Source organism: Ctenopharyngodon idella, chromosome 1 (assembly GCF_019924925.1).
Source record: "Ctenopharyngodon idella isolate HZGC_01 chromosome 1, HZGC01, whole genome shotgun sequence".
In the NCBI taxonomy this organism is placed as follows: Eukaryota; Metazoa; Chordata; class Actinopteri; order Cypriniformes; family Xenocyprididae; genus Ctenopharyngodon; species Ctenopharyngodon idella.
The window spans coordinates 34,057,020-34,071,071 of NC_067220.1; the positions used below are offsets into that span (position 1 = coordinate 34,057,020).

General features: G+C 37.9%; 2 protein-coding genes across 3 annotated transcripts; one reads left to right on the forward strand and one right to left on the reverse strand.

Annotated features, from left to right (window-relative positions):
• Positions 1–446: 446 nt before the first annotated feature.
• Positions 447–5,660, reverse strand: LOC127517133 (uncharacterized). Its single transcript, XM_051902362.1, has 4 exons — positions 5,292–5,660; positions 4,790–4,941; positions 4,505–4,616; positions 447–3,023 (listed from the first exon to the last, which is right to left on the reverse strand). Exons 1-4 carry the CDS (start codon positions 5,560–5,562, stop codon positions 886–888), a joined length of 2,673 nt encoding a protein of 890 aa, XP_051758322.1. The 5' UTR covers positions 5,563–5,660; the 3' UTR covers positions 447–885.
• A 2,833-nt stretch (positions 5,661–8,493) lies between these two features.
• Positions 8,494–14,016, forward strand: si:ch73-109d9.2 (uncharacterized protein LOC565042 homolog). 2 transcript variants are annotated; one of them, XM_051902633.1, is made up of 4 exons: positions 8,494–9,167; positions 10,297–10,424; positions 11,688–11,796; positions 12,361–14,016. In XM_051902633.1, the coding sequence occupies exons 1-4, from the start codon at positions 8,891–8,893 to the stop codon at positions 13,443–13,445; spliced, it is 1,599 nt and encodes a 532-aa protein (XP_051758593.1). In that variant the 5' UTR covers positions 8,494–8,890; the 3' UTR covers positions 13,446–14,016. The 2 variants fall into 2 exon arrangements, with proteins under 2 accessions (XP_051758593.1, XP_051758602.1); XM_051902642.1 differs by having other exon boundaries at positions 8,951–9,167; positions 10,271–10,424.
• Positions 14,017–14,052: the final 36 nt, after the last annotated feature.

Below are 14,052 nucleotides of genomic sequence, written 5' to 3' on the forward strand. Positions count from 1 at the left end.
CAGCATATTTTAAAGTGACGCTGACACCCATTTATTTATCTATTGTACATTTCAGTTCCTGTTTTTGCATCTCAGTTCCGATTCATGTCAGTTATTTCAATCTTGAGGATTGTGAATGTCGTTTTAGACCAGGGGTGGGGAACATTGATCCTGGAGGGCCATTGTCCTGCAGGTTTAGCATTGTCCTCCAACCCTGAAAAAAAAAACACTCACCTGCCTGTAACTTTAGTAATCCTGAAGACCTTGATTAGCTTCAGGTGTGTTTAATTAGGGTTGGAGCTAAACTCTGCAGGAAAATGGCCCTCCAATGTTCCCCACCCGTTTTAGACAATCTAACCCTATCTTATGATAACATTACACCGCCACCCAATGGTTGATATGATTTGCAACATTTTTCTTTGTCTGCATCATACTACATTTGTATGAATCAAATAGATCGGATACAATTTCAAGAGAAACTGTGGAGCAAACAAACATTTTAATTAGATTATCAATTTTAGGATACAAATCTGTTTTGCAAACAGTATGTGACACTCATACAATTACAAAGTTAAAAAAAATAACTCCATTAGGTTTCAATTTGAGCTGTTTATATAGGATGGACACTATAAAAGTACTATAAAAAATCCAAGTATCACTTGGTAGTATACAAGTTTCACAATGAGAAATGAATAGAAAAATAATCACATTTTAAGAAACGTTAACAATTAAATCACTGTACAAAATTGATGCAGTAAAGCAGTTAAAATATAAAAATATATACTTTTATTTACTTTTCTCTATAAAAATAGCATCTCCATAAATTAATTTGCAATCAGGCCTAATACCATTATATTTTCTGTAACAGAATATCAACTGAATGCATTGTTAAACAATCCAATTACTTCATGTAACATGTTGTGTGTTGACATGTTTCTTGAGATGGGCTGACTGAGTGAAACGTTTCCCACATTCCTTGCACTCAAACGGCCTTTCCCCTGTGTGGATGAGCTTGTGTCTTTTAAAGTTACCTAGATCCACAAATCCTTTTTCACAGTGGGGGCAAATGTAACGTTTCTCTCCTCTATGCCCCTGCATATGCATATTCAGAGCAACTCTATGTTTAAACTTCTTCCCACACAGCGTACACGAGAAGGGCTTCTCTCCGGTGTGCATACGCATATGGGTAGACCGGTCTGCCTTGGCCAAAAACCTCTTTCCACAAACTTTACAAGGAAAAGGCCTTTCTCCAGAGTGAATGAGCTGATGTTTGGTAAGGGTAAAGTGGTACACAAAACTCTTCCCACACTCTTCACACTGATACCGTTTCTCTTCTGCATGGACCTTTACGTGCCGGTTAAGGCCTCGTACACTAGGGAACGCCTTTCCACACTGGGAGCAGGTATAAGGTCTCTCTCCTGTATGAAGTCTCATGTGGTTCTCCAAGGCAGACGCATTGCTGAGGACCCTTCCACACTCAGGACACTCAGTATTTTTCTGCAATGTTTTACTCGAAGATTTTGAGAAGGCTTGACTTTCGTTATTGGAGCCAGAATGTGGTGTTTGCACCCAATCCACCCTCTTATCATTGACCATGACTGTGCCGTCCTCACCTGCAGGATCTATTTGTCTGGATTTGGAGAAAATCTTTCTCTGTTTTCTCAGTCTAGACTGGAGTGTGGGAGTGTCTTCATCTTCTGAGAGGTCTTTATCATTTCTATCTGTGGTTTCTGCACTAAAACATGGGGAAAGCGGTATGTCTCCTTCAAAGTCGTCAACTGGAGACATAGAGGTCTCTGATGATAGAACTGGCATTCGACCTAAAACAATGTTAGCGGAAGCGGAAGCAGCAGCTTGTTGCTCCTTAAGTGTTAGCAGAGGCGCAAGTTGCCCAGATGGTTGAAAATGGTGCATGGGTGTCTGCTCTGGGGCCTCTTGTGGGGTCATCACAATGGACGAGTGCAAATGCAAAGTATCAAGAGATTCAAGCAAACCTGCCGTATTATCAGGTGGAGGAAACATCTGGTCTGAAGAAGAGGAGAACTGGTTGGATTGTGTTGGATATTGAGAATGTTTAAGTGAAGGTTGAGGTGGGTTTATGGAGACAGATCCCTGAACTGTGTTAACTGGAAGGTGGGGAGAAGTAAATGGAACGTGTGTTGGAAGGTAAGAAGGTGGTGTCGGTTGAGTCGGATTGTGTGGGAGCACCAAAGGAAACTGGAATGATGGACTTGAAGTTGCAGAATGTGCTGGTATTACCTGTGGTGATGCAAAAACTTTTTGAGGTGGAACAAGACTGGTTGAGAGAATCCGATCCTGGACTGCTGAAGGTATATTTGGTGTGACAGAAACATGGCCTGATGGCATGGCAGCGTGTAACTGTGGAGACACCTCTTGGTCTTGTGTTTTGATGGTTTGTGGTGGAAAGAATGGTGACTGTATAAGTTGAGACTGGGTTAATGGCTCAGTAGCTTGGTTTAACAAGGCAATGGTTGAAATACTTTTCTCTGTATTTGTAACCAATGCCTGAGGCCATTGTTTGGAGGAATGAGGCTCCGTTACTAAGTGTTGGCTTGGAGGAACAGGTGAAAGGTAGGTGTTTTGAAGTGGATGACCAATATTTGACCCCTCTTTCTGAGGGACTACTGTCTGGTTTGATGTTTGAGGATTTGGGTTTGGTCGTCGGTGAACTGATAATGCTGTTGATTTGGCTTGAGGAATTGATGGAGCACCAGACAGCTCGATCATTGGCACAGACAAGTTAACAGTAGGAACAGGAGTCTGGGTCGAATTGGCAAGTTCTGAAGTAGTGGATGTCTGTGCCGGTGCACTGGCATTTTGTCTTTTGTTTTGGGAAGACAAGCCTTCACTGTTTTCCGATGTTCTTTCAGATGTACCTCGGATGGGTTGTATAGTCTGATTGGGTTTGTGAGCACAGGAATCCACACTGCGACTACAGGAGGAAGGAATCCCTGCTGGTGGAGACTTTCCTCTAATGTTGCTATGGTGCCTGGTTATTGTTTGAAATGATGGTGGGATCATAACTGTGAATACAGAGAGGTGAAGATGCAAGAAAATAACATAAGGAGAACAATATATATATATATACAATATATAAATAACAGGTAAATAGAAATGTTTCTCTTTGTAAACTTTAATTGGCAGCTTTATGCACAACTGCCATCCTGCATGGAGAGGTTCTTGGGCCTCCAGAACTGTGACTTGCTTAGTAACGTGGAACAACCTTTTCAAGTAGGTTTTGCATTTACCTAAGAAGACCTGGCAAACTACTTAAAAACCTGTCTGAGATCGATACCAGGTATCTAAGAAGATATGACAAATAAAACAAACACTTTCTTTGAAAAACTAAAATCTGAAAGTTTATTGTACTAAAATCCTACTGATATGTCACTTGCATAAGTGTATGTGTGATATGTAATTATATTTAAACAGAACATTTAAAAAATTTATTTTCATTCAAGTTTTAAAATGGGTATAATGATGTGTATTGTGTTTAATTCTGTTCCATCAATTCCTGATAAATGAGTAAATGTATATTAAACCAAGAACTTGTGTCTGCGTTGTGAACTTGCGTTAAAGGATTAGTTCACTTTCAAATGAAAATTACCCCAGGCTTTACTCACCCTCAAGCCATCCTAGGTGTATATGACTTTCTTCTTTCTGATGAACACAATCAGAGATATTTTAATAAATATCCTGATGCATCCGAGCTTTATAATGGCAGTGAATGTGATCAACGAGTATGAGCTGAAGAAAGTGCCTCCATCCACATCCATCCATCATAAACACATTTCACACGGCTCCTGGGGGTTAATAAAGGCCTATTGAAGTGAAGTGATGCTTTTGTGTAAAAAAAATCCATATTTAACAAGTTAAAGGGCCGCCAGGCCGCCTTCCATATTCAAGTTACGAAAAAAATTGAACTGGCGTTGCGTCAGTTACACTTTTTCCGTAAGTTGAATAGGGAAGGCGTAGGACGTAGCATAAGCTTTTTGAGCTGCAAGAGTTTTACACTTTCTTTGTACATTGAATACGGAAGGCGGTCTGGCGGAAGCTAGATATTTTACTTCATAACTTGTTAAATATGGATATTTTTTTTACACAAATGCATCGCTTCGCTTCAGAAGGGCTTTATTAACCCCATGGAGCCGTGTGGAGTACACGTTTTTGATGGATGGATATGGATGGAGGCACTTTCTGATCCCGCTCACTGCCATTATAAAGCTCAGATGTGTCAGGATATTTATTAAAATATCTCCGACTGTGTTCATCAGAAAAAAGAAAGACATATACACCTAGGATGGCTTGAGGGTGAGTAAAGCTTGGGGTAAATTTCATTTGAAAGTGAACTAATCCTTTAAGTCTTTATAATAGTTAAGTCCTAATAATTAAGTCCCAATAATAATATTTTTTCTCTCATATTTTTCAAAATATGAGAGAACTGCATATATCATATAAGAATATTTTCTCATTTTTTGGTCAAATTTGTGAATGAATCTTATACCCCTTTCCATGGTGTCCTTATTTGGCTCTCTGCGCACCAGTATTGGCTCAGCACCTTCTTGCTTCAGTAGAAAATATCCTGGTGCATAGCTGTCACATTCAGTCTCTTTAGGCTGAAGACAAAGAACATAAAATCATAATGTATAAAAAGGGAGGGAATATGACCTCAGTCTCTGTGAACTTTATTTGATATGCAAAACAGAAAAGGGGGAGGAAGGAAGGAGGGAAATGATAACCAGAATGGGTAAACATTTACTCTTCTATCGTTTAACCTGTCATTTCTTACCTCTTGTTTGATGAGGAGCAATGCAAGCTGTCTGCTCCCATCCTCATTGGCACAAAGATCTGTGAGTTTATCACTCGTAATGTCTCCCACACTAAGACATTGTCCTATAAACGGAAGAGGGCTGCATTCCCGGTCAACCAAAATGGGCTTGTCTGACAAATGAAAGAAAAAAGACCATCAAAAAAGTAAACTTTTTGGAAACCGTAGCTAACCCTGTTAAAGAAAACCCTTACCAGTAGAAAAGTGATCAGACCCCATTCTAAAACCATCTTAGTCTAGTTTTTTTTTTTTTTTTTTTCTTTAGCAGGGCATACATTGCAAATGATTATGAAAATGATTATATAAGATAATTCCATATAGAGTTAAAAAGTAAGAAATTCTGGCTTTTATGTATTTACCATCTGACTTCGTCTAAGCCGTTAAAAGTCGTTATAATTTTCCAGGAAGTGTTTATTGAACGCCATAAGCCAGACAGACAAACTGTTAAAAGAAAAAAACCTACCACACTGCACGCCAATATCACGATGTATGGGGGCATTGGCAATCCTCTGACTCCCAGATTCAGGGAATCTCTTTGTGTCTTTACTGGATGAATCACCTGTCTTCGTGTTGACATTCTCTTGTCTCAGCTGCACCAATTCCGCTTTCAAGCGATGCAAAGTGCCCTCATAAAGTTTTGTCGCTTCCCTGACAGCGGTATGTAATATTGTTTCCATTATGTGTGTGAACTGGGTCTGAAACCCGTCATAGTCTTCAGGGCTCGCATCCGGCATGGCCCGACTCGGATTGTTTTAATTTTATGGAGCAGACGTTTCGGTCCCTTTGACAGAGTTAACGAGGATTACACGTCCAGGGGAGGGCGGTATACTTCCGCACTGAATGTTAAAAAGTTGTATTTATAGACTGCAGAAAAGGTTTGCGGTCTGCGTTTGAAATGACACTGTGACACATGCACTTAACGCTGTATGTAGACTTCTTCAAAAGAAAGAGAAACCAAACTTGTTATTAATTTTTTGTGATTTTATTCCAAAGTCCAGTATCATCTTAAGTGGTTAAGTCTATAAACCGATCAATAAAAAATGCATTATATATATATATATATATATATATATATATATATATATATATATATATATATATATATATGCAGTCAAACCAAAAAATATGCAGACATTCTTGATATTTTTGATATATGTTTACTAGTGGGTGCAGGACACTATAGTTCATTTATGTAAGTGAGGATAGCAAAATAAAGTAAACTGTGACATATTATACCCAAAAATTCTTCATACAGTGGACTACCAGTAAAATTGATCAAAATTTGGGACTAAACATTATTCAGACACTTTGACCTGACCATGTTTTCCTTAAGTGTTATCTGACATAATATAAGATTATTTTTTTTCTGACACAGTTTAACTCTGAGATCTTGTCATATTTTATTAGCATTTTTTTTAAACTATAGTAAATAAACTGTATTAATGAATGAAATGATCAAGGTGTCTGAATTTGTTTGACTGTATATATATAGAGTGAGAGAGACAGAGAGAGAGAGAGAGAGAGAGAGAGAGAGAGAGGCCTACTTGAAAGGTCATTCCTGTTAACCTATCAATAACTATGCAGTCAACTACTTGATTTTTTAAGTCAGCTACTTGATATGTGAAGTTTCATAAGTGAATTTTATTTTTAAATTGCATTTAAAAATGAGTTTTTTTTTTTTTAAAATCAGGGTTTGAGCTAAACTCTGCAGGACCGACATTTGCCCATCCATATGGCATTGCTGTGAAAACCCCCTTTTGGAAACTTTATTTACAAAAGGGGGTCTGTGCAAGGTGCGGTCACATTTATGGTTGTTTGGCAAATTTTCTCAAGCAAAATTCAGCTATTTCATTTGAGCATCAGGGCATTAGATTTCCCAATGCAGATTTCCCAATGCAAATTGCTGCGTTTACCAACAGAAGGATGCTTGGTTAAGTCTGTGATTCATATACCGCTACACTGTTAACCCTCCTACTGCATTTGGGTCCGTCTCAACCAGGAAGAGGTACGTAAAAATGATTTTTAGTATGAAGATGAAAATGATGTGTGTTAAGACTGTCAAAATACACATCATTTACTTTTTCAGATTTGTTTTACAAAAATGTAAGAGATATAACCATTTAAACTAAACTGTTACACTAAACGCGACCGTTGACACATCGCACCGCAACAGAAGCTGTCTACACTGGACGCGACAAAGCAACCGTTGCAAATCCATTTGTCCTTCCTATGAGAAGTATCACAAGTGCTTGGAGTACGTCATAAATAGAACGAGGCATCGGTTCAAGTACAGGTCTCTGCAGGACAGTAATAGGAGTTACCAGATCAGTGGGTGAGGCCATAAACAGAGGGGCATTTTTGAGAGCATTACCTGATTTGCCCGTCAGAGTATGGGCAGGGTTTAGGGGTAGGGTAGGGTGAAGGAGATAATTTTCATTGCATGATTTATAAACACCCACCAGTTTGAAAACATCCACAAATTCAGAAACGCCCACCTTTGTTCCCAGAGACCTCATACTCCGGTTTACTGTCCGGTTTATTGGGGATTTGGCGCGTCGTGTATAGACAACGTCACTGATTAATAATGGTGACAAAAACAAAATGACAAAAACAAATTAATCGCTTAATGTGTTTGTAGAGCACAAGTTCATAGAAATTGTCTAAATTTGTAAAAGGAAAGAAGGTTTGGAAAAGAAAAAGTCCACATTTCACTTTGCTGCCATCTATTGATAAACCACTGCATCATGAAAAGGATATTCAAGCCGTTCATCATCATCATCATCATTTTTTTCATATGAAAGTAAAAGTTTGTCCAAGTAAAATTAATATATTTTGTTTGAAAACATTTCAGAGTAATAATGATGTTGTTTTGGTGTTGTTTTGTTAGAAAAAGAATAATGTAGGTTTCATAAATTTAGATTTTTGAGCAGGCATCATGATTTAGAAGTTTCAAATTAATTTAACTAAATCCATTGAAGTTCATATTGGTAATTGTCATATTATATGTTCATATAAATTTCATCTAATGATATTCAAAAAATGTATCATGAATATTAATAAAAAATATTATTTTATTATTTTATATTAATTTTCTTGCACCCCGCTGGTTTTTGCTGTAGCCTATTCTTGAAAAAATTAAAATTTCAAAGAATTTCTCAATGTTTTCATTTTAAAAAATTGGGGTAAATAAAGTAGTAGCATGGTAAAAACATGGTAACATTTAAAACTTTAAAACTTTTGTGGATTCACTCATTAATGAAAAGTCACTGATTAGATATAGGCCTACAATATGGATTCATTTGAAAAATATTAAGTTATGACTGTTTTATAAGCTTATGTTCCACCAGATCCAAGCCAACCCGGAATACAGTTTTTTAACGCATTAGAAGGGTTGACAACAGACAACAGACTTTTTGCCCGGGAAATTTCGCTAATGTGGCCTCACGTTGTCAGTCACTATTCAATTTCATTGTATAGACAAAGGATGTAGTGAAAGTGAATGGTGACTTGGACTGTCATTCTGACAAACATCTACTTTTCCGTCGCACGGAAGAAATTAAAGCAGGTTTGCAACTACATGAATATGAGAAATTGATTTCGAGTAAAATTAAACAGTAAATGAGTTTTTCTTTTAATTTTCGGGTGTACTGTCCCTTTAAATTTGTCCCCTACTTCCTCCGTATGTTTGCTTCAGGAGGAAGTACTTCCAGTCAGTCCCACACTGTAGGACGAGAAAATGTTCCTAGCTGGATCAGCATTGATTTTCAGCGTATTGTTTATGATATAGTGTTTTAATGTGAGACGAATGAGAGTGCAATAAACGGTAGTTAGCGTAAACAGTAGCTAGCACAAGACCATTCATCGCTAGCCTTTGCTTGCAAGTGTATGGACTGCAAATTTGATTAAACTAAAAGAAGGTTCAATAAAAACAGTGAAACGGTTGCACACCAACGATATGATGTTACAATTTGGTTGAAACGTCTAATGAGGAGCTGGAGGATAAATTGTTGGCTTGTTTATAATCAACGGAAGTAGGTTTTTCCCATCCACATACTCGACATTATGTCCGAAGCCATACACTCGTTTCAATCACAGCTGTCCGGGGTCATGGAGACCGTTTTCAAAGCTGCCATGTTTGAGATCACCAGGCTCGTGGAGGACAGTTTTGTGAAGGAAGTGTCCCGCAGTCGAGAGCAGGTGGAGACTCTAAAGAAGAGGCTGCAGTGGAGCGAGTGCAGAAGGAAAAATCAAGAGATAAACGTGAGGAGACTGAGGTGTGCAGAGTGTGACAAAGCCCGTGTAGGTAACGATGAACGAGAAGAATTGTCACCACAATCAGGTTTGTTCACAATCACAATTCAACTCAATCTCAGTGCTGTTACTATTTGTAATGTTCAAAAAAAAGGACATTTAAATTTTATAATCTGTAGGAATATCATTAATAATAATAATCTGGTAAAAACAGCAAACCTTTAACATTAATACTTATCACACATAACAAAACAAATAATTTCTTGTAACCTTTATTGTCACACTAAAGCACAGAAGTGTAGTGATAGGTGAAAGTCTTTGGTACATGCTTTGAACAGTACAATTACATAAATAGACAAACATATACAACATACAAATAAATATACAGTACACAAAATAATATTCACAATATCAAATATACACATAATACAGAACTGACACAATACAAATATACACAGGATTTATGCAGTACAATATACACAATACATTTTGAAGTAGAGTATATAATAGCTGATGTGTGGTTTATTTATTTATTTTTTTTAAAAACATGACCTTAAATTTAAAGCTACTTAAAAAAATAAATAAAAAATCCACAAACTGAATATTATAAACAGTATTGTAACTATTTATTTAATCTTTTTTTTTTTTTTTTTTTTTTTACTTTAACGTTTTTAACAGAATAAGTAGAGTAGTAAAGCATGGTGCTAGCAATGCCAAGATCATGGGTTCGATTCCCATTGAACTGAACATGCATGAACTGATAAAAATGTACACCTTCATTTCAGAGTAATTTTCTTAAATATACATACATAAATGTAGATACCCTCAGAGGATAGTTGAGAAACTGACATATCAAAGTGCATAAAAAATGTTTTTATTTTGGGTCTGTGCAGCTGCCTTTAATTGACCCGCACACATCATAATCGTAATAGAAATTTTGTACATGCATTCCAAAACACATCGGTGCTGACACTTTGCAGGCATGTTCCTGAACCTAAATGAGGAAAAACTTCAAGAAAAATTGGTTAAGCATAGGTTTCCTCCAACTGAAAAATCTAGGTGGGTCAAATTGACCCCCAATATAATATAAAGTAATAGTTTAAAGATCTTCATGTCATTCCAGACCATATGACATTTTTCTTCCGTCCCTTTAAAGACCATTAAAGGACTGTGTAATCAATGCCCTCACAGTTGCATTCACCCTTGACCACATGTAGAAAATGAACGCAGCCTCAAGCAGGAGAGAGTTCCAGATGGGATCTGGGGAAGCTGTGAGTTGGAGACTGACACACTTATGGGAAAAGAGAGATTAGAAGATCAAACCAGCCCCAGTAACATAACAGAGGTGAGTAGCCTAGTGGATAAACCACTTTTCTGACCACCTCTAACCTTGATCAGTTGCTCATACAGCAGTGTTTCACAATGTCTGAAACCTGAAAAATACTGCTGTGAAGGTAAGAAGGCATTAATGTCATGATGAAATTTAAAATTTACTCTATTTTGTAAATGCATGTTATTGAATTTATCATGAACAGTTAATCTGTGCATGTTACATCTAAAAACAAATGACCTCATAATTCTTAAAGGGTTAGTTTACCCAAAAATGAAATTTCTGTCATTATTTACTCACCCTCATGTCGTTCCACACCCGTAAGACCTTCGTTCATCTTCGGAACACAAATTAAGATATTTTTGATGAAATCCGAGAGTTCTCTGATTCCTCCATAGACCGCAATTGAATTACCACTGTCAAGGCCAAAAACAAAAATAACAACTTTATTCAACAATTTATTCTCTTCCCTGTCAGTCTACTATGCTGTTCACATTGTAGACAGAGTGCAGCGCTTCCAGGTTCTATGCCCGAACGCAGACTCATTATTGGCAAGCTCCTGCGTCAGCATCACACACATGCGTCGTGCTGCTCACGTGTACAGCGTCAGCCAATACTGAGCTGCCGTTCTGACGTAGAACCTGGAAGCGCTGCACTGTGTTTACTATGTTAACTGCATAGGAGACTGGCATGGAAGAGAAGAAATTGTTGAATTAAGTCAATATTTTTGTTTGTTTTTGCACAAAAAGTATCGTTGCTTCATAACATTAAGTCAAGTGGACTATTTTAATGATGTCTTTACTACCTTTCTGGACCCTGAAAGTGGTAAATAATTTGCTGTCTATGGGGGATCAGAAACCTCTTGGATTTCATCAAAAATATCTTAATTTGTGTTCCAAAGAAGAACGAAGGTCCTACAGGTTTGGAATGACATAAGGGTGAGAATTTTCATTTTTGGGTAAACTAACCCTTTAAGTAAAATGTCATAACTTGTTCTTCTTGTGAGACGACAGACTTCTTTCTTGTGACGTATGCTGGACATCTCCTATAATTTAGTCTGCTTAAACCCTGCCACTTTCTTACAGTCGACTGCAAGCTTGCATTCAGATCTGCCCCATCCAATCATCAACTGATGATAGAATCCCCCAGTTTTTTTCTTTTTCGATAATGAATTTCACTACGATGTACATCACAACATGGAAGAAATGATTCGTCGCTACTTCTGTTTCATCACAACTTTAACATTCTGTGCACATTCTGTCTTTGTGCTCTCTGTAGTCTGCTGGTACAGAGAACAGGAAACTGGACTGCGTATTGAAACAGGAGGCCCTCTATGTCACTGCCGGTAATAAGGAGCTTCAGGATGGGTGGACACTGGACACTGAAGGTGTGATTTAAAGCAATAGTTCACCCAAAAATGAAAATTCTGTCATTTTTTCATGTCGTTCCAAACCCGTAAGACTTTTATTCATCTTCGGAATGCAAATAAAAATACTTTTAATTAAATCTGAGAGGTTCCTCCATTGAAAGTCTATTCACCCATGTTTACCATATTTGAGTGCTCTTGTTGACCAATGTTTCTATGCGATTAAAAGCTTAAATTAAATCTGTTCGTCATATAAAGTGATCATGGTCTCTTCAGAAGACTTGGATTAAACCACTCGATTCATTCAGATTTATTTTACAATCTCTTTATGAACTTTTTAAACTGGATAAAAAGACTTTAAATGGAGGGACAGAAATTTCTCAATTTCATTAAAAATATCTTTGTGTTTCGAAGATGATCAAAAGTCTTATGGGTTTGGAATGACATGAGAGTGAGTAATTGATGACAGAATTTCAATTTTTGGGATGTTAATCTCTTTTAACATATGATTACTGCTTTAACTCTCTGACATCAGACTGTGTTTGAAGATTAGAATGTTTTTTTTGTCCATGTTTGGTGTTCCAGGAGCTGAGACAACGGATTTCTCAGCTCACAGTTACAGTGAGCAAGAGCTGCAACAGATTCAGGAAGACTGGGGCTCTGGACTTGATCAGACTGCTGACAGTGAGACTTACGCAAATATCGTAGATGTTCAGGGCTTGCCATACCGAACACGTTACGATGCAGAAGAGCTCACGAGCTACAGTGTACATGAACTGGACATGGGAGACCTGGACGGTCTTGGAGAAAAAACTCAAGAAACTTTGAGTCATGCAGTATCGGTTGCAGTTGGAACTGATCAAAAGGACCTAGACGTAGTTGAGGAAGGTGGGAGACGTCACAGCTCTTCCATTAGGAGTAAGAGAGGAAACAGAGGATCTTTACCTGCACAAGTCAACCCTGAAACAGAAGATGTGGATAGAGACATGCACTGTTTACTTATTAATGCAGATGGCCACTTGCAAGACATGAGCGCCCTAACAGAAGTTCACAGTGGGATTGCAGAAGGTTCTGGACATAGAGGACACACACTTTACTCTGGGGACACAGCTAGTGGTGCACTTTATAAGGGACATGCATTGAATCACTCTCTGAAGTCTAATGTTGGACAAGCATTAGATGACAGCAGGGCTTCTGTGAAAGGCTACCCAGTCTCCCATCGAGTCAGTTCAAGTGCCGCATTCACTTGTAACCAGTGCGGTAAGAAGTTCACTCAGGCCTGCAACCTAAAAGTCCACCAGCGTGTCCACCAGCGGGAAGGTCTCCACTTGTGCAGCCATTGTGGGAAAGGTTACTCGTCCTTCAGTGACCTGCGTAGGCACCGATGCAGCCAGACTGGAGACAAACCCTACACCTGCACGCTTTGTGGGAACAAATTCAGCCGACTTTGGAATCTCAAGCTGCATCAACGCATTCACACGCAGGAGAAACCACACAAGTGCACTCTGTGCAGTAAGAGCTTTACCCGGGCCGACATCTTGAAAGTCCATCAACGTACCCATACAGGTGAAAGACCGTACTGCTGTGGTATCTGTGGACTGAGCTTCAAACGAATGGACCATCTCAGGTCACATCAGCGCAAACATAGTGCTGACCTGAATAATCAATGACAAAAAAATGGACCTTACAAGCTTATTTTGACTTTTAAATTGTTGGAAGGCCATAAATCCTGACTGGACTTGTGTCCCATAAAAAGTTACACTGTTACTGTAGAACCTTCCTTTGTAGTCAAGGTTTTCTGTAAAATTTGATTTTGTTTTTCTTAAAGGGATATTTTACCCAAAAATGAATATTCTGCCATCACTTACTTGTATCATCATTTAAACTTACCCTTATGTCATTTAAAACCTGTATGACTTTCTTCTGTGGAACATAAAAGAACATTTTTTGTTTTGTCTGTATAATCTGTTTGGTTTCCAACATTCTGCAAAATATCTTATTTTGTGTTTAGCAGAAGAAATTAAGAAATGCAGTTTTGAGGTTGAGTAAACAGCACTTTTGGGTAGATTATCTCTGCATGTGATGAAAATATTGTATTTCCGATGCAGAGTAGTAAGACATTGTCACTTTCATGCTCGTTGTAATCTTATTGTCTATAACACTAATTTTGAACATGAAGGTGGAGTGATTTCAGTTTATTAAAGCTTATTTTAATAAACTTACCTAATATAGTTCCAAATACGCAATGTATGTCACATGCAATATCAGTCCATTTTC

Excerpts from the sequence above, each read along its gene's own strand:
- si:ch73-109d9.2 (XM_051902633.1), top strand. The coding sequence starts at position 8,891 with ATGTCCGAAGCCATACACTCGTTTCAATCACAGCTGTCCGGGGTCATG. Across the intron at positions 9,168-10,296 it reads AGAATTGTCACCACAATCAG|AAAATGAACGCAGCCTCAAG; the intron begins GTTTGTTCACAA and ends GACCACATGTAG. Across the intron at positions 10,425-11,687 it reads GCCCCAGTAACATAACAGAG|TCTGCTGGTACAGAGAACAG; the intron begins GTGAGTAGCCTA and ends TGCTCTCTGTAG.
- LOC127517133 (XM_051902362.1), bottom strand. The coding sequence starts at position 5,562 with ATGCCGGATGCGAGCCCTGAAGACTATGACGGGTTTCAGACCCAGTTC. Across the intron at positions 4,942-5,291 it reads TGATATTGGCGTGCAGTGTG|ACAAGCCCATTTTGGTTGAC; the intron begins GTAGGTTTTTTT and ends TTCATTTGTCAG. Across the intron at positions 4,617-4,789 it reads TGCTCCTCATCAAACAAGAG|CCTAAAGAGACTGAATGTGA; the intron begins GTAAGAAATGAC and ends CTTTGTCTTCAG.